Source organism: Vulpes lagopus, chromosome 8 (genome assembly GCF_018345385.1).
Source record: "Vulpes lagopus strain Blue_001 chromosome 8, ASM1834538v1, whole genome shotgun sequence".
Lineage (NCBI taxonomy): Eukaryota > Metazoa > Chordata > Mammalia > Carnivora > Canidae > Vulpes > Vulpes lagopus.
In genome coordinates this window covers 4,416,289-4,440,148 of record NC_054831.1, presented here as the reverse complement: position 1 = coordinate 4,440,148, position 23,860 = coordinate 4,416,289, and the positions used below count along the sequence as shown (strand labels likewise).

Genomic DNA, 23,860 nt, shown 5'->3' with positions numbered 1-23,860 from the left:
TTTTATCAAATCATGTTTTTAAAAACCCATAGTTTCGACTCAGGAAAACAGTTGGGCAGTTTCTTACAGAACTAAACATGCGAGTCTGGTAGAACCCAGCCACTGCACTCCTGGGCATTTATCCCAGAGAAATAAAAACTTAAGTTGACACAAAAACCTTTTTACTAATAAAGCTCATAGCAGCTTTATTTGTAACGGCCCAGGCATCCCTCAGCGGGATGGTTGCACAAGCTGTAGTCCACCCGTAGCACAAAACGCTGCTCAGCAATGAAAAGGTGTGGACTGTTGATGTACACGAGAGCCTGGAGGAATCTCCAGAGTTATGTTGAATGAAAAAAGCACATCCCCAAAGATTACATGCTGTATGATTCCATTTATGGAGCATTCTTGAAATGACAGAGTTATAGAGATAGAGAACAGATTAGTGGTTGCCAGGGGTGAGGGATGGAGGGAACAGAGAAGGGGATGTGGTTACAGGAGGGTGAATGAGAGGAACCCCGGGAGTGGGAATGTTCCCCACCTGGACTGTGATGGCGATGGTGGGTGCAGGAACCTGACCTGGAAATAGGGTGAGGATTGCTTGGAACTAAAGCAGGTGCACAAACAGGTACGACAGATTACAAGTAAAACTGGGGGGATTTGCACGGGATGGCTGGATTGCATCGCTGTCAAGGTTGCCTGTTGTCAGGCTGTACTGTAGTTTCTCGAGATGTTACCGTTGGGGGAAGCTAGCTGAGGGGGACATGGGATCTCCCCACCTTATGTCCTTAAACTACATGCAAATCTCAAAATGTAAGTAAAAAAATAAATAAAGCAAAATAAATGATGGCTTCTATAAAAAGATCAGGACTCCGTCGGGAAGTGGCTCCTCTCAGATCTGGGAAAGTACAAGGGCAGCTGGGAATAGTTGCTGTGCCGGAAAGCACAATGCTGTCAGGGACGAGGGGTGATGTGTCCTGAGTGGGCAGCTCCAGGAGGCTCCCAGTGGCCAGTCCTGGAACAGTGTAAGCCTCAAAAAGAGAAACACTGGTAGTAGGTTTTAGAACATACAGAATATTTTAACACCTGTGGGTCTCTGGCAATACTCCCAGAAGGAGGTATGGGGGGAGGGGTGGGTAGGCTCTTTACAGGAAATGGCAACTACTAATCAGAGAAAGAACGAACAGAACTAGAAAGTTCTGCAGGTGTCCTTAGCCTCCAGGATGGATCTCGAGGGATCCAGGTCACTTGTTAGTCATAAAGGGGAGAAGGTTCTGGACAGAGGACAGGTCTGGGGGTTGCTGCTTCACCTGTACTCAGCCTTTTAGTGGGACCACCCCCCAGTCTGTAACTCCTGATGGGGGGGAGGGGAGCAGGGGTACTTGAATAGTGTCTTAGCCACAAATAAGCGACTCAAGTCAACTCAGACAAAATGAGATTGGGGGCTGTTGTACAGTACAAGCTTCTTGGACTCCTCAAAATTACCCATGTCATAAGAGACCAGGAAGAGGGGAGGGGATTGAGAAGACCATCACATGAAAGGAGATGCGGGGTATAGGGCGACCAGGTGTGGCACAGCCTCATCAAGTGATGTCTGGCTAGAAGAAAGGTTCAGCTCTCGAGGGTGTTGGGGATCACTTGGGGAAAACTGAGTGTGGACTGTGTGTTGTCGATAACAGAGTTATGTTGGTGTTAAGTTGCTTGGGTATAATAGTAGCAGCCGTCATGATACAGGCACACAACATGAGTATCACACAGTGGTGTCACATGGGGAGGACAAGATAGCACTAATGTTCTGGACTATTTTTTTTTTCTGGACTATTTTTTAATTGTGACAAAATATACATAACATAAAATTTACCATTTTTAATCAGTTTTAAGTGTACAGTTCAGTGTCATCAAATATGTTCACATTGTTTTGTGACCATCACCACCATCCTCTCCAGAACTTTTGCATCATCCCAAATGGAAACTCTGACCCCATTGAGCACTGCCTCTCCGTCCCCCTCCCCGAGCCCCTGGCGCCCACCATTCTACCATTTGTCTCTAGGATTTTGACTCTTCTGGTACCTCGTAGAAGAGGAATCCTGTAATATTTGTCTCTCTGTGACTGGCTTACTTTGCTCAGCATAATGTCCTTGTTGTTCATCATTGCTGTAGCATGGGACAGAGAATCCCATTCCGTTCCCTTTTATGGCTGAATAATATTCCATTATATGGATAGACCACGTTGTGCTTATCCATTCATATGCTGACGGACACTGAGGTTGCTTCCATGTTTTGACTACTGTGAATAATGCTGTTGTGAAAGTGGGTGTCCCAAGTATCTCTTCAGGATCCAGTTTCCAGTTTCTCTGCCTATATACTCATAAGTGGCTCTGCTGGTCATATGGTAATACTACGGTTAATCTTTAGAGGAACTGCCCTACTATCTTCCCAGACTCTAGATTTCTGACACATTTAAATAGTGTTGGCTATCTCAGAGAAGTCTACTTTTTCTAAATGATTCGTGTTCTGACATTTCTCAGTGGACCAGAGATAGCTTTGCCACCAACTTTAAAGCAACTAGACTACCCAGGGGGCATCTGGGTGGCTCAATTGGTTAAGCATCCAACTCTTGATTTCTTTTTTTTTTATTTTGAGACTTTATTTATTCATGAGAGATGCAGAGAGAGACTTAGGCAGAAAGAGAAGCAGGCTCCTCACAAGGAGCCGTATGGGGGACCCGATCCTGGAACTCCAGGATCACACCCTGAGCCGAGGGCAGATGCTCAACCACTGAGCCACCCAGGCATCCCTAACTCTTGGTTTCATCTCAGGTCATGTTCTCATGGTCCTGGGATCAAGCCCCACGTTGGGCTCTGTGTTCAGCACAGAGTCTGCTTCAGATCCTCTCTCCCTCTCCCTTCCCCTGCTCACACTCGTGTGCTCTCTCTCTCTCTCAAATAAAGAAATCTAAAGCAACTGGACCATCCAGGACCAACTAGAGAATTTGTGGGGCATAGTGAAGAATCAAAACATGAGGCCCTTGTTTGGTAACATCAGGAATTTCAAAACAGGAGAACATGAAACCAAGTGTGGGCCCCTGGGACAAGGGCCCTATGTGTGTCTGCAGAGTTTGCACCCCCATGAAGCCAGCCTGGGCTAGTGAACCCCTGGAGTCTTCTCTGTACCAGTGTTTAAGGATTTCCTCCCCAGGAAAAAGCTGGACAGAATTTTAATGTCACGTTATCAAAAAGAATGACAACTGGGCAAGTTAAACGCTGTGTCAATTGTGGAAAATAAAACATCTGACCAGTTTCTGCCTCCTGATCCAATTAGTTAGATGTTAGGGGATTTTCATGAAAGAATTAACTTTAGCTTGTTAAAGAATCATGCTTTCCTTACTCCAGAGAATTCATAAATACAGTGTGGTGAATCATTCTCAAGATCACCTATGCACCTGCACAGGACCAAACTTAGGAAAAAAAGTACCTAGTGAGGATGTAGGCCCCTAGTTGGGCCTAATATTTTCAACATTTAAGATCATTTGAGAAAGAAGAAACAGCCATTACCCATTTGTTGGGTTTTTCTCAATGAGGGATATCTAGGTTTTAGTACAGTTAAGTATATTTTACCAAGCGTGTGGGTCAAGCTGGTGGCTGATCTGGTTAGTATCTTTCAGTACATTCCTGTGTTCTCCTATTTTGAAAAAAATGAACATGCAAATTCATTTTCAATGCCTTTTCCATTTGCTTACCCTCTGGAGCGCATTTCCTCTTGTAAAATCTGTTCCGTTCTTGTTATCATTGTTTTGTTTGGCTGTTGAGAAACCACATGACTATTCCCATCTCCACACACCCAAATTAAAAGAAGATTGAAAAGACTCTCTATTGTTCAAAATCATTTGTCTTATATGCTTTTATAAAACATACCATTACTGAAAAGTACAAGTTTTAGAGCCACCTGGCAGTTTTTACTAGAAAGCTGCTCAGAGCTCTGCGTTGCTTTGCGAGCGTGCCTCCAGCCTGTAACCTGCAGGCTTCCCGCTCTCTCTGCGTGTTTAACCACCACTTAGGGGACAGGTCTTTGAGAAGCCACTGGGTCATGCTTGGCCTTCTGCAATTACTCTGTCTTGTCCCTTGATTTTGTGTTTAAGAAGAGCCCCAGAGGTTCCACTCCCTGGCATTTAAAGGGCACCGGGGCACATAGAGTAGAGGCTTCAATCCATTTTACAGTATTCCGAGTGGAGGGAAAGGACCATTTCTCTTCCCTTATCTGTTTATGATGCGATATGTTCCAAAGCGGATCCCATCAGCCACTGTTATGGTGAACTTAATTCGCTGTGATGGGGGTCCTACCACCAGGGCTGCCGCGAGGGCTGCCGAGGCGCGTCCCGTTTCATGCCACATTACGCGGGATCTAGGACCGCCTCACCTGACTAGCTCAGGCTCCCTCTCGCTAGGCACAGATTTATCGGAATTTATGCTCTCACACAGTTCACATTTTTTCCTAATGTTGAAGTACAGAAACATCCAGTGTGCGTGGCTACTGTAGCTTCGCCATGATTACAATATGAAAACACTCGCTCAGTTTGCAAATTAATTCGCAAACTTAATTTGTCAAACTAGCTTTGCACAGAATGATAAAGGTGTCTACTAGAATCCCAACAAGCTAACATGTCTGGGAGTGGAACACGACATGGGAGCACAGGGTCGGTAAGAGTTTGTGGGTCAAGGCGGTTTTTCCTTTAACTTCCTACATTTTGCTGTGTTGTTTTACAATAGATTAGAAAATGAGGAGAAATCTGAAAATAAAAACATGTGGCTGCTTCTGAAATAGTCTGGGCATTCCGCCTTTCTCTCCTGGTATCCAGAGTTTCCAGAAAGATTTTCTTAACAGTCATACTTGCTCTGAGCTGCCCTCAGCCCCCCCTCTTCACCCCCTGTGCCTGGGCTCCCTTCTTCCAGGCCAGGCCCTGCCTCTCCTTCCCCCCACACCCACCCTGTATAACCGGTCACCTCCCCAGTGGGTAGTTAGAGGTTGGCAAGAGATGGGCTCTGGGGCCCATGCTGTGATTCCAAGGACCAGAAAGTCAGCATGAGCAGATTCTCTGTTCTGGGATTAAGTTCCCATGAGTGGAGCCTGAGAATGCAGTTCAGGTCACTCTTGGAGGGCCGCAGGCTGGACCAGTGACCCCACCTTCATTGGCCACGGTGCTGGTGGCAGGAGTATGGCATCTGTAGATCCTGCAGGACTGGACCAGGAGAGGCCCCACCAATGCTCCTGCCTACAACAGTGAGCATGAGCTGGGCCCCAGATGGATGGTTGGAAGCTCCAAGTGAGTGGCTGCCTGGGGGCCATGTGTTCTATAGGCAGTTGTGTCCCCATGGGAAGCTAGACTGAGGCCTTCCTTCGAGTGGACTCTGCGAGAGGAGGAAGGCCCAGCTGGACATCAGCCGAGCAGTGCAGGGCTCCCCAGCCCAGTAAGGCAGCACCCGCCTTTGTTCCATCAATGACAACTTACCTCTCAAGCAGATGTCCCCTTAAACTTCAGAGTCAGTAGGCCTTCAAATCCCCCAGCCTCTCCAGAGGGGCAGTAGAGGCCCAGGAGAAGGGCTCCCAGGCCAGCCATGGCCCTCCCAGAGATGCCCAGGTCTCTTCTTTGTGACCACCTGGCACATCGTAGACAACAAACAGTTTGTGAGGATGGAGCTGGATCTCATCCATAATTAGCCGAATGTCTCCCCATTTCCAGGCCAACTCAAGCTTATGCCCCAGCCTAACTTCTCCTTTATGCCTATTCTGAGATTGCCAAGGAGAATCTCTGCAGCTTGTCCCAAAACTTGAGAGGGGTGATATTGTACCTCCTCTGTGGCTTATAGCTTGGCCACATTCCGAGCAGACAGGTGTTGGGAGGCGCCCTGTGCCTATGACAGCAGAGCCACAGGGGCCCCAGGTCTAGGCCGAATTCCAGACGCAGGTGTGAGTGTGAGACCCAGCTCTGCTCATGGCGCTAGCACTCCCACCCACAGCCTTCTGGGTGGAAGCTGACCTGAGCCAGCCTGCACCGGGCGTGCAGTGCCCCTGAGCACATGATCCTACCTCCCGGGCTGCCCTCGGCAGCACCTGCGCCCAGAGCCACCCGCCCCCAACACCTGCAGCTGGGCGCATTTAACTATGACTCACAGAAGTAATAAGCCTAATACAGTTGACTTTATTTAATTAATAATGATTCTGTTCTGTTCCTCCGAGCTCATAAAACACCCTGCAGGTTGGCAAAAAACACTCATAATATTGATCAGAAGTCAGGCGGGATATTTATTTTGTCTTTGCCCCATGAGCATAAATCCTTGCCCGTTGCCTCCTGCTCTCTGCATACGGGATTTACAGTGGCCAGTTTCTTAAAAGCTTTCGGTAATTAAGGAATAAATATCCATCGGTCTTTGTTGGCCATCCTCCCTTAGCAACGCGGCTGGGGGAGAAGGCATGCATGCCAGGGGCAGCCAAGTGCTCAGTGCTCGGCCCAAGGCGGCCTGAGGTCTTCCCCTGCAGAGAGAGGAAGCCCCCTGTTTAACTAACATATTGCACCAGCCCCCCTCCACGCCTCCCTCCTCCGTTCCTGCTTTGCTTGAGGCAGAAAGACGCTTTGGAAATTCCTTGCTGCTAGCTAGCCCTGTCTTTCCTCTCCTGTCTCTGTCCCCGTCCCCATGTAAGCCGAGCGTGTCTCCTCACCACCACCACCAAGGACAGTCCTTCCCTCGCATATACTTTGCTCCAGAATCTCTTTTAAAATGAGTGTTGACAAATCCTCACCCAGCCTATGAAGAGGGAAGAGAGATGTTTCCGAAAAGAACAATGTGACAAGTGACAGGCTCCCCCCAAAAAATCCTCGGTGTTTTAACGTTTTGGGGGGAGGGGTTCCCATAAAAAACAAATACATTCGACTTGACACAGAGGAGGCTTTCAGGAAAGGCCATTGCTGGTCCATGTCGTACAGAGGCATCCAGAAAGCCTCTTTCGTGCGGAGTGGAAGACTACGGCCAGATCCTCCAGGGAGCGCCGATCGTGACACGACACCCCCAAGGATCACGGGTCCGTGAGGACCCAGCGTGGCGTCTGGTCACCGCTCCCGTGTCTGTGCCCCGCATGACTTGTCTCCTGGACTGCCGCAGAGCAGTGCCGAGAGCCAGTCAGAAGCTTTGTGGTTATTTGCTAAAAACTGCCTTTTCTGGGAATCCAACCCATTAACCTGGTTCCCCCTTGGCAGCCTGCTGAGCCCTCCCTGCCAGACTTAAAATGCAGCCGATGGCAGTTCCGTGCGACTGCATCCTCGCAGCTCTGTGATGCATGGGGAGCGGGGACGGGCGCACCACATCAAGATGCCACTTCTCTGAGGACAGTGGCCTGTGGCTAGCCTGGCTCTTCCTTCTCTCTCTGGGTCCCCCCACGGACCTCCCTGACAGTGACCGAGATTCCCTCTCTGGGATGCAGCTGCTGGGGAGCACTGGCACTCAGGCCCCTCACCCCGTGGTGCTCCCACCATGGGTCCTGGTATCCGGCATGTTCTTTTGCACTCACTTTTCTTGCTTATGTGTTCTCCTTTCTCTTCTTCTTTATTTTTAATGATTTTGGTGAGGGAAGAAATGGCAGTGTTTAGAAGGGCGCTGTCCTGTGCAAGCAGCAGTGGGAATGTTCTAGATCACGTGCACTGTCCGAGACAACAATCACCAGCTCCGTGTGGCTGCTGCACACCTGGAGTGTGTGAGGGCTGTCTAGGGAACCAAGTGGACTTGTTATTTTATCTTGATGAAACTTAGATGCCAGCAGGTGGCCTAGGCCGCCCGGTTGGGTGGTGCAGCTCTGTCCCTAACAGCTCTGTCCTTTACAGGACTCATACCTAACCCTTCCCCACAGAGAAGGATCCGGTGTTGAGGTAGCAAAAGAGAGCCTATGGGCAGAGCAGTACCACACACCCGCCCAAAAGCCCTCTGTGCAAGTGCTAACCTGGGGTCAGGTCTCTGATTTGGGAGGCAGTGGAGCCCGGAGGAGGAGCCCAGCCAGTGAGGCCCGGGGTCGGCCTCTTGGCCCTTGCAGGTGGGGGACCCAGAACAACTGTCCTCCCCCCACTGTGGCTCACCTTAGGTACCAAACGGGAGCTATGACATTCGCGGTTGCATTCCTAGTCTGCATGACAGAGTCAAGCCATTTCTTTTTTTAAGATTTTATTCATGTATTAGAGACCACACAGGAGCGGGAAGAGGGGTAGAGGGAGGAGGCTGCCCTCTGAGCAGGGAGCCCGATGTAGGGCTCCATCCCAGGACCCTGTGATCCTGACCTGAGCAAGCAGAAGGCAGACACTTAACCCAGCAAGTGCCTAGGCCACCCCAAGTCAAGCCATTTTAATAGTGACTCTTGCCTTGCATATCAACATGTGCACACAGGCTGGTCACCGAAAACCCATGCTTGGCTCACGTGGAGTTGTAAACAGTGGTGGAGAAAGGATGAGAGGCTCAATGCTTGTGCAGGAAATGTGGAGGGCGGTGGTCTGGCGAATTCATGCAGGAGGCTGTCCTGTGGCCGCGTATCTGCTCACGGGGGGAGAGAGAGGTGCCAGCCCAGTCCTGGGCAGCTCGAGGTGCTGGGGATGCCCAGCCCTTCCCAGGACACCCGTCCAGTTCTGAGGACAGATGACCCTCTTGATCAATGTCTTTGCCGTAGTAATCATCAGCACCATCCACATCTTGCCCTGGCAGCCTTCTTGGCTTCCAGACACCTCTGTCCAATCTCCTTTGGCTAGTCAGCGACCCTCCTGCCTCCCCAGGAGTTGAAGCACTGCAGTGGTGCTGCCTGCACTGGGCACAGTGGCCCTGACTCCGTGACTGGACCCCATAACCTAAGGCAGGACCCAGTGCAGCCCACACACACCAAGCAGTCCCAGGCACTGGAATGAAGCTCTACTTCCCCCAACCCCAGCCATGCACATCTTCTTTTGCAAGCATAAGTGCTCATTTCTGTCCTTGGCCCGCCCCCTTCTTGATCATCCTTTGACTCTAACCTTGATCCTGTCATCCGCTGAGTTCGCTGCCCCTGCCATCTCTGTGTATCACCTGGCTTATATTAATGGGCCCCAGGAGTTATTGGTGCCACTCCGGCCAGGATGGCACGAACCTTGGCACTCACTCAGTCCGGAAGGCCCCGCTGCCCACTCTAGCGTGTCTCCATACAGGCCAACGTGGCCCAGCCAACGCCCCAGCCACAGCAGGTCCCCAAGGCCCATCTTAAAGGCCAGAGCTGGTCTGGGAGCCTCCCTGTGGCCCACCAGCTGGTAGTGTCCTCCTCCCACAGCCCGTCCTGCCTAGCCAACTCCGGGCTCCCTGGCTCTTCACGGTCCAGCTGCTCTGCTTCAAAATAGGAAGAGCTGTCCTTTGGAGACTGTGTGCCCTTTCACCTCTTCTGCAACTTGGGACAAAACTGTCCCTATCTTCTTTATTCCCTGAAGCTTTTCAGAAAAAGGCCTTTCTGTTTTGTCATGATTTCTCAAAATACGGCCACGACTCTACCATATCAAGTGCATTTTGCTTAGCATCTGGTACATAGCTCCTTTGTGAAAACATGTAACATGCCCGGGGTCCCTTTAAGAGCCTGGTGTGACTGGGAATTCTCAATAAAGCCTGTTTCCGTCATCATCATCTTCACCCTCAGCATCGCCACAGCAAGTGCTCCCAGGACTTGGAGGCTACACCTCATCAGCTGTGCCAGGTGGTCCTTGATGGTGCCGGGGGTTGTTTCTGTCTGGCAAGCCCTAAAATATGCAGGCTGCAGGTGGGATGCGTCCCAGGGATCATCTTTGAGGGGCACGCAGAGCCTTGGCCATGTCAAGGTCAAGTGTGGCAAAGACTTGTCTGTCGGACAGCAGGACCAGAGCACATCCTGGCCTGGGAGACCCTGATAGACTCTGTGGATGCACGGCTCCTGGGACTGGGGCTCCACGTGTCCTCTGATCCCCAAATCCTGTGCTCAGTACCTGGCCCGGCCCACGGCTTGGGCACCAAGCAGTTCCTGGCCCTGGGGCAGGAGAAGGTGGAGGGCCACCTAATAAAGGGGGGGGTTTCATTTCAGGCAGGAAGAGAAGAAAATGTTTACTATGGCACCTTCGATTGTATCTTTTCTCTTTATTTTGGGGGACTGGGTCAGTGTCTTTCTCCTGATTAGTTGCCCGTTCTCTCATTTTCTCTCGCTCCCGTGCGGTTGATTTATTTAAAGGTGTGTCAGCACGGGGCTCAAATGAGGAGCTGGGCCTCCTTCTTTCTGCTGACGGCCGGCCGTGCCAATAAGTCATTTTTTAGCTCATTAGCTAACGGAGGCTGTGAGCAGCGGGCCTCCAGGGGATTGGAATGAGGTGAAGTGATCTACTGCTGGCTACGCTGCTCTTGAACTGGCCTTCCTTGGGGAAAATGAAAGGCTCAGCCAAGACAAGCGGGGGATCCCAGAAGTAAGATTGGAACATAAGAGTAACAATTAGCGCATTTGTGCTTTGGCATCTGGATTCTTAGGGCAAATGGTTTTAGACCGAATATTCTCATAGAAACGGTCATTACCAGTGTCCATCTTTCACATGTTAACTGTTGGCACAGAAGCCAGATGGCAATGATGGAGACTGTGGTTGTCCAGGACATTAGTCCGACTAGGCTACTTGAACAATACCACAGATCAGATGGCTGTGATAACAGAAATGTATTTTCTTACAGTTCTAGAGGCCACAAGGTCAAGGTCAAGGTGCTGGGGTCAGTTTCTGGTGAGAGCTCTTCCTGGCTTATAGACGGTGGCCTCACATGGAGAGAGATCCTTGTGTCTCTTCTTCCTCTTGTAAGGACACCAGTCCCACTGGAGTAGGGCCCCACTTCTGTGATCCCACTTAACCTTAACTACAGACACACCAGGGTTAGGGCTTCAGCATATACGTTTTGGGGAACACAGTTCAGTCCCTAGCCCCCAGGAAGACTTCAGGCATCTCAAGGCCATGGATGGGGGCTAACCACACTTGGCCCCAGACACCCTGACAGCCATGAGGTCCTTCAGACTGGCTGAGCACCCCTCGCCCAGCGTCCCGAGCCCCTCTGGCCTGTGGTAGGCTGTGGAGGGTGGTCACAGGACACCACTAGGTTTGTCAGGACCCTGAGCTGAGGGCCCCCACCTCACCCTGCCGAACACAACGACAGCCCAGATTTAGAAACCTAAAGCATCCGGCAGGCATTTGACCCTCACAGGCCCCCAAGTCCCCTTTGTCACACACATCAGCCCTACAGGTGAGTTCACAGGTGCCAGATAGCGATTGTGTATCCGTAAAGATGCTGATTCCATCACAGCAGCACCAACAGCTGCCTCTTGCAGGGCAACTCCTGTGGCTGGCACACCCTCCAAACATGTGGCCTCAGCTCTAAAACCACCCTGCCCACAGTAGACATCACTGTGCCCACTTTACAGATGAGGAAGCCAGAGCCCAAGGGGTCACCGAAGGTGCAGAAGTCTACACCAAGAGAGGGAACAGAGCAGGCCCGTAGATGCCGTGTCTCCATTGCCAAGAACCAGGGCCTTGTAGCTCTGTGGCGATTCTCTTCTCCCACCATGGCTACTGTGGAAAGGCCACAGGGTGAAGGTTACCCCCTCATTTGTCAGGTTGCATGGTGACCACAGGACTTGGGTTCTAGATAACAGCAAGTGCTTGAGCATGGATAGGGCTCTCTGAATCAGCAAAACCCCCATGCCCTCCTGAGCTCTCCAGTCCTACCAACTGGATTTCAGTTGCTAAAAAGTATTCCTAGTGCATGCATGAGACCCAGGAGCCAGCATGGAAAGCATCTGGTTTTAAACAGAGAAGTTTTGGTGAAGAGCTCTGGTTTCACATGAGAAAGGCCACGCATTAAAACAGCTCTGGGGGTGGTGGGTGCAGGTGGACATGATGCTGGAAGAGGCAGTCCTCACCTAGAAGGCCACTTGGAGGCTTTGTGCCCTCATAGTGTGCCTTTCGGGGAACCGCCCCCAGTATCAAGCCCGCTTTCTGTATTTGCACTGGTGGAGGTTCTGAAGGCCTGTTGGTTAATAGTCACCTTGCTCCAGCTCTGCAGGGGTCACAGGTGGACCGGCTGGGAAGAGTTCAAGCCTCAGGCCTTCCCTTGCCGGAATGCTCTCCGAGAACCTGTTCTTAATTTCATATACATCACATCAGAGCCTTTCTCCCGAAGAAGCTCCCAAAATAGTATTCATCCCCATAAAATCGGGATCCACCTTTGTTATGTATTATAAACGGCACCGAATTTGAAAACCAAGGAACAGTTTAAACAGGACAAATCACTGAGAAGCATGTTGAGTTCGTGAATCCAGGGGAGCTTGTGTGGGGTGACCAGGCTCCAGGCCAGAAAGATACACACTTCCCCCAGGAGAACATGCCAGCCGCCAGGGAGGACTCAGAGGCTGTGGGCTGTCCTCAGTCCTTGGCTGGGGTATCTGAATATTAAAAAGAGAATTGGATAATTACATTGAGGGCAATAGTTACATGTTCGGTTCTGTTTTATCCCTGGGTGATTTGGCAATGTGCATTAAAACCCACCAGAGCAGAATAAAACAGCTCTGATTTTAATGCTTGCCCCAAAAACGAGAGTTAGCAAATTGGAACTTGAAAATCTGGATGCATCCTTCACCACTGTCCCTTTTCATTTCGTTCACGTCTTGCTCCTGCTCTTTGGTGATTTATGAAATGCATCAACGTATGTTAAATACATTTTAAATAAGGTTTCTTTAATACCATGAGAAACATGATTTGTTTGGAGTGTTTTGCCTTTGTCCTGCCCAATGCTTTTGTGCTTGTATTTTGGCCCAAGTAGGGAGAGGGTGCCTGCTGCCTGCGCCACAGAGTCCCGGGGCGCGGGGTACGGGGTGCACAGTGCGGGTGCAGGTTCTCAGCTGCAGCCCAGTGTTTGTCCTGGAAATCTCCGCATGAAAAGGGTCGGGGGTCACTCTGGGGTCACTCGCATGTACCAGGAAGTGAAGCAAAACTAATCCAGATTTACTCCTGGAAGTATTTGTTTGCCTAAGTATTTAAAAACAGATTAGGGCTAACCCGACACTAGATCACTAGGAACAATGTAAACACGGGTAAAAGGTGTAAACAAGGCCTTTTTTCTGTACCTCGGAAGAAAAAATGTCATGGTTAATGAGTTTTCTTTCTAGAGTATCACGGAGGCCCTAAGTGATTCTCTGTGTAGTTTGTAGCTATGTACCCTGACTCTTCCCCGGGAGGAAACGCTGGATTTTAGGAGGGGGCAGTTGCGAAGCTGTGTTATTATTTGTCTCAGTAATGACAGTCACTCCTCTTTAGGGCTGTCCTTTCATCTCTCTTGGTCCTCATCAAAACCCATCAGTCCAGCTAAGGGCGTCCCACCTGCCTGCACCCCAGGGCACTCGCGCCCCCTCCAGACTTGCCCCCCAGACTCATGCCCCCAGACTTGCCCCCCATAGACTCGCACCCCCAGACTCACACCCATAGACTCACCCCCCAGACTCGACCCCTAAACAATTCTGCCAGGCTCACCCTCCTGGGAGCCCTCCCCAGGCTCGGCCCCCACCCCCACTCAGCCTTCAGACCCCCCCACCTCAAGAGCTGCTTGTGAAACCTCCCTTCCTGCTCCTGCGGCTCCTGTTGGCCCCTGGCGGTGCTGCAGAGCTGTGAGGATGACGGGGCTGCTTTAAGTGCCCCTCACAGGCCATTTGGAGAAACTGAAACCCACCAACGCACCTTGCAGCTGGTTTCTTCCTTTCTCTCTTTACCTCCTCTTCCCATTGCCCCCCTCTGCCGTCCCCCCATATGCCCAGCACTCCTTCTAGAGGTCACAGGCAGCATCCTGTGCAGCTTGGACCCTGACACCCCCCCAGGTCAGGGGGCACACTCCCAGCAGGCCACGCTGCAGGGGGAGGGGCAGCCGCTGCAGCAGAATGGGGCCTTCCCCTCCTGCGCCCTTAGTTCAGCTCTGGCCTCGGGCCGCCTGGGCCGCCTGCCTTGTCTCGGTGCTAGGCCCTGGAGCACCTTGACCTTCCCCAGGTATCCAGAGAGTAGCTGAGTTAGTCTGCTTGTCTCTTCCAGACCTTCCCCCCGTTGGGGTGTCTGGTTTCATACGTGGGCCTGGAGCGAGATGGTCCTTAACTGAAGTATTGGGAGCCCCCAGAGGGCTCACACACTCCCTTCTAGGGTGAGGAGTTACAAGCTGAGAGTTCAGGGTCACACCCATATGGGGGAGCCCACTGGCCATCCTGCCCCTAACCTCCTGCCCCTAGTCCCAGCTAGACGCTGTCATTGCTCCCCACAGAACAGACCCCCGGGCTGTGGCATCCGCCCTGCATCGTTCCAGATCTCGGGCAGGCAGGAGGGTCTTCTTGGCCACAGCTTCTGCGCGAAAACAGAAAAAAACCCTGTGAACTCATGGCCAGGGCTTCTGTGCACACCTTCAGACATCAGAACCCCCCACCTGGCTTGTTAAATCACCCCCAGAGGCCCCGATTCAGGAGGTCTGGGGCAGCGCCTGGGAATCTGCGTTTCTATCAAATTTCCAGGTGGTTACTGATGCTGCTGGTCAGGGACCCCACTTTGGGAAAAATCAACCTGTGATTAGGGGGCTTCCTTGTGCTCCCTGAAGATACCCATCTCCTGCTATTGCCCTTCCTCCCGGATGCCCCCGAACCACACAGGTTCTAGGTAGAGGCCTTGGTTGCCCTTCCTGATTGTGACTGCGCCCGTGTGGTTGGGTCTTACAGGGAAGAGAAGGAGCGGTGGATCCGGGCCAAGTATGAGCAGAAACTCTTCCTGGCGCCGCTGCCCTGCACGGAGCTGTCCCTGGGCCAGCACCTGCTGCGGGCCACCGCCGACGAGGACCTGCGGGCTGTCATCCTGCTGTTGGCGCACGGCTCCCGGGAGGAGGTGAATGAGACGTGCGGAGAGGGCGACGGCCGCACAGCGCTGCACCTGGCTTGCCGGAAGGGGAACGTGGTCCTGGCGCAGCTCCTGATCTGGGTAGGTCACCAGGTGCCGCACATGGAGCAGAGCTGCCACGGGCATGTTGTCTGCTCTGCGGGCATCCTTCTGGTGGAAGGGTACAGGTCTGAAGATGGAAGGCCTCAGGGCTGGGGCACTGAGGGTTCCGGGACCGAGGCCCCTGGCTCCCCAGCTCCCCAACGTGAGGACGCCCCTTGTGCTTGAGGACTGAGTAAAGGGAGGAAGGTAGTGAGCGGGACATGCTCCGCTAGCAAGGAGCCAAGGTGTCTGCAGAGTTCGTGCTTCTCCTGACCCCTCTGGGTCAAGCCAGGCAGAGGTGTCCCTCTTGTTCCTCCCATCATCTCTGTTTTGGAAGGTGGCGGAGAGCAGGGACACAGCTAGTTTATGTATGTGGTTTTTCTTTTACCAGACATAAAAATACTGGGCCCAGAGTGTGATGTTTGATACGGTAGGACTTTGTCAAAGGGCTTCTTCTGGCCTGTTCTCGGTAATTTTTTCTAGGAATATGATTTCTTACATTTCTATGGAAGCATTAGTCATGATGCCCGAATGGAGACAGGAAAGGGAGAGTGTGAAGGAGCAGGGCTGCTTCAGAGAAGTCCATGCCCGACTGTGGCAGCCACCGCGAGTCCCCATCCAGGGGTCCAGGGGCAGCAGAGAACTCCCTGGGGGGGCAGGGGGTGGACGGAGGGAAACCCTGGCCAGTTATAGGACCCGGATAGCGCGGGGGTAGCCACTGTCCCGGTGCTCTTGTGTGTTACGTATGTAATTTCCTACACTGGAAAAGAATCGCTTCTGAGATCAAAATGCAGTTGTTTTCTGTTTTTACAATTGGAACATCAAAACAGAGTTAGCAACACTAGAATTATCCTTGGTCTCCTGCAGAAAGGAGGGCCTTTTAGTTGTTAAGCACAGTCTTTCAGAGAACACGCCGTGGGGCCGCCCACCTCCCCAGCCAGTTCACATCTGTAGCCTGTCCCCGGGAGGGCGCACTCCCACCGGTGACCTCACGGCCCTCTGTTCCTCCGCAGTACGGGGTGGACGTCATGGCCCGTGACGCCCACGGGAACACGGCGCTGGCCTACGCCCGGCAGGCCTCCAGCCAGGAGTGCATCGACGTCCTGCTGCAGTACGGCTGCCCCGACGAGCGCTTCGTGCTCATGGCCACCCCCAACCTGTCCCGGAAGAACAATAACCGGAACAACAGCAGCGGGAGGGTGCCCACCATCATCTGAGGACCACGCACCCACCTGCCCGCCGCACCCGGGCACCCACAGCCTCATGCCCCCTCTTGGAAGTCACGACACGTGAGTCCCATCACATCCCCACTCTCCTCCTGGCGGCTGCCCGCCCACCCGCCCTCACTCCACGCGCAAATCACAAAACCTGACCGTCCTCCCTGGGGCAGAAGAGGAGGCCAGGAGGCTGCCGAACGGATTCCTTTTCATGAACTCCCCTAACAACAAGCAGGACCCACCGGCGGGCCTTGGTTTGTTGATGATAGCACACGGCGAGGGACCCTCCCTTCCCCCCCTCCCCCCGCGTCGGGCGGCCTGTAGACACAGAGCCCTGTAGACACAGAGCACGGCACAAGGGACGGGGACGCGAGGGGGAGGGTGGGCAAGGAGCAAGAGGAAGGGTAACTCTCCTTAACTGGCAGTTAAGCACATCAGTACATTTCACCTCTACCAAACGGAACACTTGGATTTCATCTCCTCTCCGAGGAGCTTGACGGCATAAATCAGAAGCAAGCAGAGTTTGTCAGGTTTGAAGCCCCTATGATGGTATGTGTCAAATCAGTTGTGGCTAATCTGTCCGGGGAGAATACTGGCTTCATTACACTTGTATAGTTGAGTTCTTCCAGCATTACCGCTGTTTAATAGAACATGATTAGTCATCACCGAGAAGAAAGCATATTAGCCGAGGAGGTAGTTACGCAGCACGCTCTGATGATTGCCACGATGTGATTGCAATACTTCTTAGAAGCATCGTATTATCCCAGACATGTTCTTTCGAGCCCTTGGAGCCCTCCTTTCTAAATTCACTGTCATAATTTAGTATCTGTTTAATTTTTCAGTCCAAAGAGGGGAAACCAGTTGCTGAGTATTATTTGACTGGAGTCTCCTTGGGTGCAAAAACAAAATGGAAAAAATAAATAAGAGTTAAGTCACAAATTCAAAAGGAAATCACAAATTCAAGCTAATAATAACATTTTGAGGCCATGTAGTGAACTAAGTCAATGCATAAAATGTTTTTTTTTCCACCTCCCCCCGTCCCCCGCCACACCCCCAAATCTGAGAGAGCTTTCACTCCCTTTTGCTAAGGTGGCTGTCTCGGCCAGTCCCGAGCCACACCGGAGTGTCACACAGGCTTCTGTGTCATGTCTTTAGATAAGATTGTGAAAATCTATTTGAATAAAAGAAGTTCATAAATATGCATTGATTTTTGTACAGACAAATGGCACCTCTGTTAATTTATAAATTGAACTGGATGTGAACAAATAGCATGCAACTAGTTGAAATAAGAGGGTTACAGATCATTGTACCTGGGAAACACTCCCAGCAGCAAACACTTCCATTAATGTGATCGACAGCTTTTAAAAAGGAACATATCAGAAGAAGACGGTGGTACAATTTGCTTATTAAAATCGAGAAAGGAAAAAAAAAAAGACACTTAGATGCCTATGAGAGAGTGGGGGAAGGAGGCATGTGATTTCTCATTATTTAGATCTGATACCACTTCTGCAGGCCCAGAGGAAGGGGCCCCGTGGAGAAGCCGGGGATGATTTTCTGAATACCAGACCCGGGTGCTTTTGCGGAGGCCGTCCTGACCAGCCACCCACGGTTCTATGGCACTGGCTGGCCCCTGACTTGGTGGCCAGGCCCTCCGCCTCTCCTTCATTAGGTCACCTGGCCTGCCGTCGTCCCTGTGGCATCAGGCTGCCTGAGACCCCAGCCACCTTCAGCGTGGTGGGCAAACACAGTAAACCAGGTCATGACACCTTGGGTTAAAAACAAGAAGGGGTGGCTGTGCCTAGAGCCCATTAGCAGGTGTGACCTGGGAGAGGTCATCCCACTGGGAAGGCGACTCTGGACTGCTGTCAGCACAGGAGCAGGGCCACGTCCTCCCGGCAGCCTCCAGGCAAGTTCCTTGCTCTCATATATTAAACCTTCTATTTTCTAAGAGTTTTTCTCTTCTTTCACTTTTTAAAAAAAAAAATTTAAGTAGGTGGGGAAAAAAATAAATCTTTACACTGAATTTATATGTGGGTCAGTGTTTCATGGACATTTGTAACCTTGATTCAGCTGCGTGGAACCCAGCAGGCTCCAGGAATAGCAGGTACAGAAGCCACGAGGCTGAGAGCCTTGACACCAGGTCCCTAATCCTCCCCTCCGGCCCCGATTTTTAATTCTGTGTTTCATCACTGTGTAGTTATTTTAAATGTGAATAGAAAAAAAAATGTCATTGCCTATTTTTGAAGAACACGTTACTGTGCTAACCCAGCTATCCACACTCGCCTCCGCACAGCCTTTAGCCTAGACTTTACGTAGTGAACGCAGATATAGTATAAATGAAATTCTTAAATTATTTCATTGTAGTTAATTCCCGCTCTAGGAATGCTCTATCATATAGCAAAGCCTCGTTTTGAAAAGAAACGGAAAATTCCTTGTAAGGCTTCTGAGATGTATATGAGTGTGTACATATTATTATATGTGTTTATAATATAATATTTTCCCAAACGACTTTTTTTCACGTAGCCTTTCACAACCTGAATGCTAGATTGGTCTGGTTTGGTTTTGTTTTTCTCTCTCTCTCCGGCATGGGGACTTTATGGATTCCTTCTCAGAAAACTTGACCCTTCCTCTGCTATTTTTAGCAACGTTGATCTGCTCCAGGAGGCAGCCAGCTTTCCTGAGTCTGAGTTTGGGCAACAGGGGAGAGGCGGTGGTGGGTTTCAAGGGTCTTTCTCCAAATAAAGGTGACCGGTGGCTAATCTGTATTTCGGCGTCACACCAGAAGGCCTTTCTTCGCTGGTACAGTGCTCACACTTCCATCCTAAAGCCTTGCTCTCACACCAAGGCGGGGAAGATAAAGCCAAGGGCTGGCATTAGAAACAACCAGTTTGGGAAGGGGGTCGTGTTGTTGTCACTGTTTATTCCCACGGAAGGTTCCGTGAAGTGACGGTGATGAGAAGATGCCACTGCACAGTCCACATAGCCTTTTCTATTCAGAATTAAAGTTCCCTTAACCTGAAGCCACCTGCTGCGGAAGGCACGGGTGCATGTGGTCACCAGGGAATGTAGCATCACGATCTGGCGGGGTTCCTTCTGTGGCCCCAGAAACCCTGCAGGGGAAGAAGCCTTGATTCCGTCTCCTGTCGTCTCAGGAGATGAGCAGCCTGAGGGTGCACAAGTGACATTTTCATGAGTCTTTGGCCCCATGAGCAGGTGCAGTTCCATGTGTCCCAGTAAAAGCACGCTGCATGTAATTACCCCAGAAAGCAGGGGAAGGCAGTGGGGGTGCTTGTCGATCACAGGGCTGCCGAGCGCCCTTGTGGGATTTCTCTTGACCAGAATCCTACAAGCCCATTCTCTGCCCCTGAGCCCAGGCAGTGGGTGGCCCTCCCAGCACCTGTGCCGGCCATGCCTTTCCACCTGTCCTCTGGAGTTTTGTCTAGCCTGCTGAGGTCTGCTTGGACCCAGCCTCTGCTGTCCGGCCTACAGACCAGTCTGCCCAGTTTTGTAACATCTGTACACTTCCTGTACATCTGCAGAGGAGCGGTCACAAACTTCATTAGGGGAGAGCAGACCTGGCTTCCCTGGGCTCTGTTGCCCCTCCCGTGTAGCCTTGGCCAGGTACCCAGCTCTGGGCCTCTTCTTCAGCAGTGACACTGGGGTGGCCTCGCAGGATCTGATGACCAGTTGGTTTCCAACCAATGTGATAAATGCCAGGGGCTGTATGCTCAGGAAATGGGAGTGTCCATTAGGAACAGGAATGCTGATAGCCCCAAAGCCAGGGCACGTGCCTGGAAGGCTGCCCCTCGACGCTGGCAGCGCATCCTCCAGCCAGTGCCCTAGGGAGTCAGCGACAGCATGTTTGCCAGCCCCCCGAGCCTCCGGGCCTCTCCTCTGCCAAGCCAGTCTGTGCCCTTCCCCACCCCCATGCGCTGGGAGCAGTGTCAGAGGAGGGGGTGAGGCTCTCTGTGAGCCCCTACTCCCAAAGAGCCCCTCCCCCGAGGGAAGAGCCCGTCCTGACCTTTATCCTCCATTCCTGTTGTCAGAGTTCGATTTCCCAGAAGCAAAGAAAACGTTGAGTCTTACCCTCGTGCATTCGCTAAGGTCACCTTAGGCCCAACATTGACCACATCTCTGCTACACCCTGTGGTAGACAGGCCTCCGTCCCTTCAGAAGCCGCCAGGAGGCTGCTGGGACACTCCCCACACTGGGTTCTCCGAGCTGGCTGGAGAGCACCATGCCGACGGGGCTCGGGCTCTACGGCCTCCCTCCCCGTCAAGGCCGGCGTTCAGCTTCCCTTGGGCCCACGCTTGGTGAACACATCTTCCCCTCCAGGGTGGCCGTTGGGTCCTGCCCAGCCCCCAGCCCGCACTGCCCTCAAGGATGATGTGGGTCCCTGAGGCTCCAGCTCTGCCAACCCTTCCTTGCATTTAGAATGCTCTGGAAATAACTCCACATTCCCACCTAGGGAGGGTAGAGGCTCCAAGAGTAAGCATGCTCAGACCTCCAAAACTTCTCAAAAGGCAAAGATAATTGGAAAGCAAATCCATTACCCCTCCACCGGCTGCTTTGCCCTCCCCCATCTGCTCTATTTCCATCCCTCACGCGCCCCCCAAGGTCGGTGTGACTTTCTAGAACTCCCCTGGATTGTATTTATGTCCTTCAACAAACAAATTGAAAACCAGTCAGGAAGGAATTCAAATAGCAATGTGCTGAAGATACACATCTTTCTTTCCCAGGGAATATAATTTATTTCTAACTCCCTCCTCGAACGTGGGTTTCACACATTGTGAAGTCCTGTCTTCAAGTGATTTTCACCCTCATCCTTCACCAAAAGCTACATAAGGGCCTTTGGCATCCAGGCTCGGATTTTTCACTTTGGACCATTATCGACGTGTTGCTTTCTTGAATTCCCAAGTGGCTTTCCTCTGGAAGGCCTGTGGTCAGTGAGTCTTCGGCGTGGGCCCCACCACCCCAGCCAGGGCCCCCGGGGTGTGGCGCTCACAGTGGGCAGGGGGCTGGCGGTGGGGTCGCCCCCACTCTGCTCCGTGCCCTGCACCCTGACGGCTCCTTCGCGGTTCAAGCATCTAAATCAGGTGGCCTTTCAGTCAACACGTTGAATTGCTTCCAATTACGCAGAAGAGAGAAGGGGGCGTGGGTTGGTCCCTGGAGTAGACGGGAGTGGTGTCAGGCTTTTCTCTCCACTGCTGCCAGGAAGGCACCCCTGGGACCCAGAATGGCCAGGACCCTGGAGAGGAGAGAACAGCAGGGCGGCTCTGGGGGTCCACACCCCCCACACTGGGCCCCTCCCCCTTCCCCTCCAGGAAGAAAGGACACAGAACAGGTTAGAATTTGTATTTCAAAAACACGCATGTTCTTCCCCTTAGAGGAGAAAGGCTGTCCTTACATAGATTTTTTTTTTTAACAATATTAATGGATTCCCTATTGGATGTTGGATGCCTACTGCTTTTTACCTAGATTTGGCACTTCTTTCCAGTTCCAGTTGTTCCGTGTGGGCCAGAGGGGAAATTAGAGGACATTCCACCGGCACAGGATGCTATAAGACCAGAAAGTCTGGTTTTTAGCCTGTGATTTTTAAAACGCCCAAGTTCCAGAAGTAGTTGAGTTTCACCAGCGTGGGAAACACGCTCCCGAAGCAAGCATTCAGGACGGCAGATTTGAAAACCCCTCCTTTCCGCACTTCACTTGGGGGTGGGGGGTGGGGGGCGGGTGCTGATTTCGCTGTCAAACGACGGCATTTGGTTCTGGGGCTTGCACCTGGTTGGTAAAAATGCTCTTGTCCGAGGGCCCCCATCCCATACAAAGGGCCTGCGGTGCCAGGAGGCGGGCAGGGGGAGGCAGGTATGCCCAGCGGCGCCCCGCCCTGAGCTGCCCCTGCCAAGCGGACAGACAAGCCCGGGGGGTTAGCGAGTGTCACCCTGCGCCCAGCACTGCGGGGTACGTGCAGGGCAGGCCGCCTTCGTCGGGGGGGTGGGGTGCGAGAGGTCAGCCCAGGGCTTGTGTTCTACTCTGGCCTGGTGTGTGGCTTCTGTAGAGAACGCCCCCGAGGCCCGGGGGGTGCCATATGATAGAGACTCGCCTGCCAAAGTGAGGGCTGCCTAGGGTTCACTGTCAGCAGAAACTCCGTGTCCTTCACCTTGAGACGCAGGTGAAAGAAAAGAACCACATAAGACGTAAGAGCTTCGAGGAATCTTCCAAGCGGAACGCTCAGGTGTCGGGAGCAGCTGCCCCTAAATCAGAGTGTGCCCTGATCCCCCGGACCAGATCGTGGCCACGGTGCCCGGGAAGTCAGCATCTGGGCCGGCCCAAACTCCAGTAACGAGGCGGGTCACCAACCCCCAGGAGGTCACATAGTCGTGCCTGATGCCCCGTGTAAGGTGGTGCGTGTCCGGGCTTGAGGAAGGACGTCCTGGGGCTGTCCGCCCCTGGCTGGGCACCCGGAGGTAGTGACAGGCCTTTTGCCAGAGGCCAGGGGGGTGGGGCGCCCAGCTGGTGACCACTGCTCCCAGCCCTGCGGCCACCATCCCTCCGCAGAGGACAGAGGGGCCCGAGGGCGCCGGAGCTGGAGCCAGGGCGGGAGCTCGCCTGCTGACCCTGCGGGAGCCCGGGGCGCCCTCCCGGGCCCGCCCCCCGGGTGCACAGCAGGGGGGCACGGGGCTGCTCAGGCGCCCAGGCAGCGGGAGCGTAAAAGGGCTTTGCGGCGTCACGCGGCTCCAGGTTGGAAATCCTGCCTTCCTAAACCTCAGAAGCATCCCCGTTTCCCTCCTCCCAGCTGGGCTTCTGTGCTGAGCACGTGCGCCTCTTGAGGCTGCCACCCCTGCCCTGCTCTGAGCACCCACGTGCTGGGGACGGTGCCCTGCGCCCTTGACCGAGGCTGCTCCACAGGGCCCGGAGGGTGCCGCCTCCCCAGGCCCAGGCCTGGCCATCAGGTGTCGGGAGTGCTTCCTGCCCCACGCGGCCCCGACTCCTGCCCGTGACCCCGAATTGGGGGGGTGCTCGTGTGGCAGCTGGTGTGCTTCCCAGCGGGAGCCCGAGCGGGTCCAAGGTGACGAGGGAGGCATTTCTGGGAGGGAACAGGGGACACCGAGTCTCTGCCCCCCCCCCCCCCCCCCCGCAGCACATTTTTCTGTTTCTGTAAATAGTGATGTATAGAAGATGGAAGAGCGGCCTGGGGTTTATCTAGAGGTGGGTTTGGTTTCTTTGGGGTTTTGGTTTTTTTTTTTTTTCTTTTTCTTTTCCTTCGGTTGTTTTTATATTACCTCATTCAGCAAGTTTGTTTCACAATGACTCGATGATGCTCTATTTATATTGTTTGTACTGTAATTAAAACCATTGACAGACATTTCACTTTGCTTGTTATTTCATATGATTTTGTTTTGATTAAATATGCCAGTTTGTATTTTCCTGCATTGGGATTTTTTTGTGTCCGCTGTACAGTATTCTAAGGGGGGAGAAAAAGAGAAAAAGAGAAATGTGTAAAGTAATGGGGAGAGGTGGCTATAGTGTAGAGACCTCTTTCTAATAAAGAAATGAAAATATGTCTACACTGCTTCTGCGGAGGTTTTTTGGGGTTTGGGGGTGCGGGGGGTGTCGGTCATCT

The 23,860-nt window shown here is 52.4% G+C and overlaps 1 protein-coding gene across 10 annotated transcripts in view; it reads left to right on the top strand.

The window, feature by feature from the left end:
* Positions 1–23,659, top strand: part of AGAP1 (ArfGAP with GTPase domain, ankyrin repeat and PH domain 1) — a 530,214-nt gene extending 506,555 nt beyond the window's left edge. For all 10 annotated transcript variants that reach the window (XM_041766497.1, XM_041766496.1, XM_041766499.1 and 7 more), the window contains 2 exons: positions 14,767–15,022; positions 16,036–23,659. In XM_041766497.1, coding sequence (XP_041622431.1) covers positions 14,767–15,022; positions 16,036–16,239 — 460 coding nt within the window. In that variant the 3' untranslated portion in view covers positions 16,240–23,659. The remainder of the gene's footprint in view (positions 1–14,766; positions 15,023–16,035) is intronic.
* Positions 23,660–23,860: the final 201 nt, after the last annotated feature.